General features: G+C 35.4%; 1 protein-coding gene across 1 annotated transcript; it reads left to right on the forward strand.

The window, feature by feature from the left end:
• The first annotated feature begins 947 nt into the window (after positions 1–947).
• Positions 948–3,595, forward strand: LOC123558604 (uncharacterized). Its single transcript, XM_045350479.2, has 2 exons — positions 948–990; positions 1,473–3,595. The coding sequence occupies exons 1-2, from the start codon at positions 948–950 to the stop codon at positions 3,593–3,595; spliced, it is 2,166 nt and encodes a 721-aa protein (XP_045206414.2).
• Positions 3,596–3,868: the final 273 nt, after the last annotated feature.

Raw genomic sequence — 3,868 nt, forward strand, 5'->3', positions numbered from 1 at the left:
TTACTCCATTATGATGACAGTGCATTTTAAGATCGTTCCTAAATCTTAGCAACCTGATTAAAACGATCTTATAAAGTCGGCGAGTCCAACTGCTCAATTCAATGTTGTTATATCATAGAGAGTTCCGCTTAAGATGCCGCTAGGGACGGGTGGGAGATCGATCAGGGATGTGGCACTTTCCATTATATCTCAGGAACAGACCCGATCAAACCGATCAGCATAATGATGTTTTTACAGACTTATTAAAATATTACAGGAGTCTTTAAGTGCCTTGTTGTGGCTTTGAAAATTCTCCCCATACTTAGACTTAATGTCGATATTATGTCTGATCTTTTGGAATCGTGAAATCAATTCAGGGTATTTATATTAGAATACATTTGCGCTTTAGCCGGTGTCAGTGGACGTGTGGAGTGTTGTTCTTTTCATTAAACATTCTGATATTGTTTTGCTCTATTGTTTCCAAAGGATATTTTGTCAGATTTAGTTTAAAGAAAATGAGACCATTAATAGAGAACGCTCACTGTTGCTTGATGTAGTAACATATTCCAATGATCACCAACTTAGTTATGATTAATGACAGCATTTTTATGTAAAGTGTCGTATGAATTTTCTAGCTTTCAACTCAGTTTCATAACCACAAGGACAAACGCGGCTATTATAGTATATCTATTTAGGGGTTATAAAGGGGACATAATGCAGTAAAAATGTCGACCATCAAAATTCGGAAAAAAGTAAAAATTGAAACTTTTGCTTTATCTATTGATCGACTGTTATAAAACTTTCAGGATATCTTAGCATAAAAACAGCTTTCCTATGAAAAAAAATGGATTTTTTTTTAAAAAACAAATATTGTTCTTTGAAAGTGTGTTTTTTCACGAGTTTAAAATGGGAAAAGTACATTTTTGGGTCAGAATTTGACTTTATTGAAGGTATTTTAAACATTCAAAATGATTATGCTACCATCTTCGGAGATCTTCAGAAAGATGTACAGTTTGTATCTTGATCTTGCAAAATAAAGTCACAATTCACGAAAGAAAACCCTGTTACGGATTAGATGGATCAAACAGTTGTTCTGTCTGAGATCTTACAAAAAAAGTCATACAACCAGATTTATTGTAATAAAATTTGTTAAAATTTTAACGTTCTTAACATTGAAACTTCAAACGCTTTTTGACATAAAGAATGAAATACTGCACGAATGTACTTTGTTAATAATTTATATAAAGTCCTGTCATCCTGAACGATGTGAAATTGATATGATAGTAAGACGGATATAGCAGCTAACAATTGCACAAGCGTTACGAATGTGTTTATTTGCATACGTATTTTTAAAAGTATAATTTAATTAATTCCTGGCAAACGAAAACGTAGAAAGTGATGGGATAAAAAATATAATGTTCGTTATAAATTAATGTCACCTTTGGACCAGGAATAGAAACGCTAATCAGCGGAGATATGGAAGATATAATCAGGGATATCGGCCAAGAAAACTAATAACGACAATGATCCTTATGAAGACGCCTTGCTTGATACAAATTCCGGCTCACAAACAAACACTGAAACAAACAGAAGTACAAACGAAAACTTTAAAGGGGAAAACAATGAAAAGTCGCTTGATCACATTATAGAGAAAGTTCAAACGGAAGCTATTTGTGAGATAAAACCTGATGATCGTGCTAACGAAGAAGGAGGTTATAGTGGAGAAAATGGAGGAGGAAATAATCAAAAAAGAAAATGTGATCCGTGTTTGTTTGACGATATTGAAGAAAATGCAACTTCATTCTGTGTGGTTTGTGTCGAGTATCTATGCAAAGGTTGTGCTCGCGACCATAGAAGGAGCAAAGCAACAAGGAACCATACAGTATTAATTAATGATGAAATACCGAAGGATCCTGCAGTTTTCAAGATGATGAAGTCATTGGTGTCCTGCTCGGATCACCCTGAAATGGAAGTGCTCTTTAAATGCGGAAAACATGATAAATTCATTTGCACTAAATGTTTAGTCGTTAGCCATAGGAATTGTGAGGAAGTAAAGGAGGTTTCAAACCCTACATTACATGTACAAAGTAGTATGAGTGGAAATACTAATACTTCACCGTCAGATATGTTGCAAGCTGTCTATGACATGACTGTTTCAGTACGGATTGCAAAAGAAGAAAATATTGAAAGACTCCATCTTGACCGCGCTTGTATTACAAAAGAACAATCAGAATTTATTGAAAGTGTACAAGAGCATCTGCTGAAGCTTGATGAAGAATCTAAGAACGAAATGGAAAACATGTTAACAAAAGAACATAATAAGTTAGAGAAGGAAGTTGCTATATGTAAGGAAATAGAAAATGTAGAAATAAAGAAGAAAGAGTTGCTTAATATCGCGATGAATTATGGTAGCACAGTCGAACTAAACGTGATTTCCGAATTAGTAACAAAAGAAGCCGAAGGTTTAAAATATGAAACTAAACAGGAAGCAGAAAAGGCAGCTGTTTGTCTAAAATTTGTCAGGAACCAAAGTCTTACAGATGTCGCAACAATTGGAACTGTGTATGTTGTAAAGGGCCAGAAAGAAGATGTCCAGCAAGATGAAAATCCAAGAAATCAAATATTACTGGAAAATTCGAGCGACGACATAGATGAGACGTCAACGAACGCCGGAGAATCGTCCCGTGAAAAGACAACAAGCAGCAACTTAGACAAGGACCAATGTCCATTTATGGAAAGCTCTGTCAGCAGAACGAGAACAATGCATGATTTACATCAAAACACCGCAGAATTCAAATGTTCTCTAACAAGTATTTTGGTTTTGTCGGACGGGCGCATTGTTGTGACAGACTATAACAACGAATGTATTAAAATACTTAATCTGGATATGTCTGTAAAGATAGAATTTAAACTGGATGAAAAGCCAATAGATTTGTGTCAAAATTCAAGATATCACTTGGCTGTCATATTTGATGGCAAGAAGATGATAAATAGATTTATAGTTGCAAAGGATACAGTGCTTAATGATGGAGGATTCTCTTCCAAAATGTATCCAATCAGTATTGAAAAATCCAATGAAAGAGACGGTCACGTTATTATATTGTTTTCCGATGAAGAGAGAAACACACAAAAAAATAGTGACAGCGATACTATCGAGATACAGATACGAAGCGTGCATAATGGGGCAATCATAAAGCAGTTAACAGAGTTCAAAACCAAATCATCGCATAAAATGATTCTAAAAAATCCTGGTCGAATTCAAGTGATGCCGAAAGTTCAGAACGCCTTCCTGATTTCGGAAAACGAGAAGTTGCACCACTGTGACATAGATCAAGCAAGCACAAACACCATTAAAGAAAAGTGGTACTATAAGAGTTATAAAGGAAGAATTATAGATGATATAACTGACATTGCTGTGGACAAAGAGGGAAACATTTATGTTTGTGGAAAGGGTTCCAAAAATATCCATCAGATTTCAGGCTCAAACTTCATGAACAATAGAGTTCTCCTATCGATACCTGGAACTCCCCAGTCTCTGTGTGTTGATGACGATAGGCGACGCCTGATCGTAGGGTGCGAAAATGATGACTTTATCTACGCTGTGACATTAGAATGAACTAGAATGTGTCTATAGGACACAAGATGTGCCCCCCACTGGTACATTTGTCACAAATAAGGGAAAATAATTCAAATGTTTGCAGTCTTAATGGGGTATTGTCTCAACAAACATTTTATGAAAAGGACTCATTATTCTAGGCCATATACTTTCTGAGCTATGAGCATCACAAACAAAAAGTCCACTATTTTGTCTATTTCAAGGGCCATAACTCTGTAATAAGCGCTGAGATTCTTAAGAAGAATGCCAAGTTTGCAAGGTCACATCATGATA

The sequence above is a fragment of the Mercenaria mercenaria genome, chromosome 5, assembly GCF_021730395.1.
Source record: "Mercenaria mercenaria strain notata chromosome 5, MADL_Memer_1, whole genome shotgun sequence".
NCBI classification, from domain to species: Eukaryota; Metazoa; Mollusca; class Bivalvia; order Venerida; family Veneridae; genus Mercenaria; species Mercenaria mercenaria.

Bases quoted from the DNA above. Each gene is read 5' to 3' on its own strand.
- LOC123558604 (XM_045350479.2), top strand. From the start codon at position 948: ATGATTATGCTACCATCTTCGGAGATCTTCAGAAAGATGTACA. The intron at 991-1,472 runs GTTTGTATCTTG...AGATATAATCAG, and splicing joins GATCTTCAGAAAGATGTACA to GGATATCGGCCAAGAAAACT.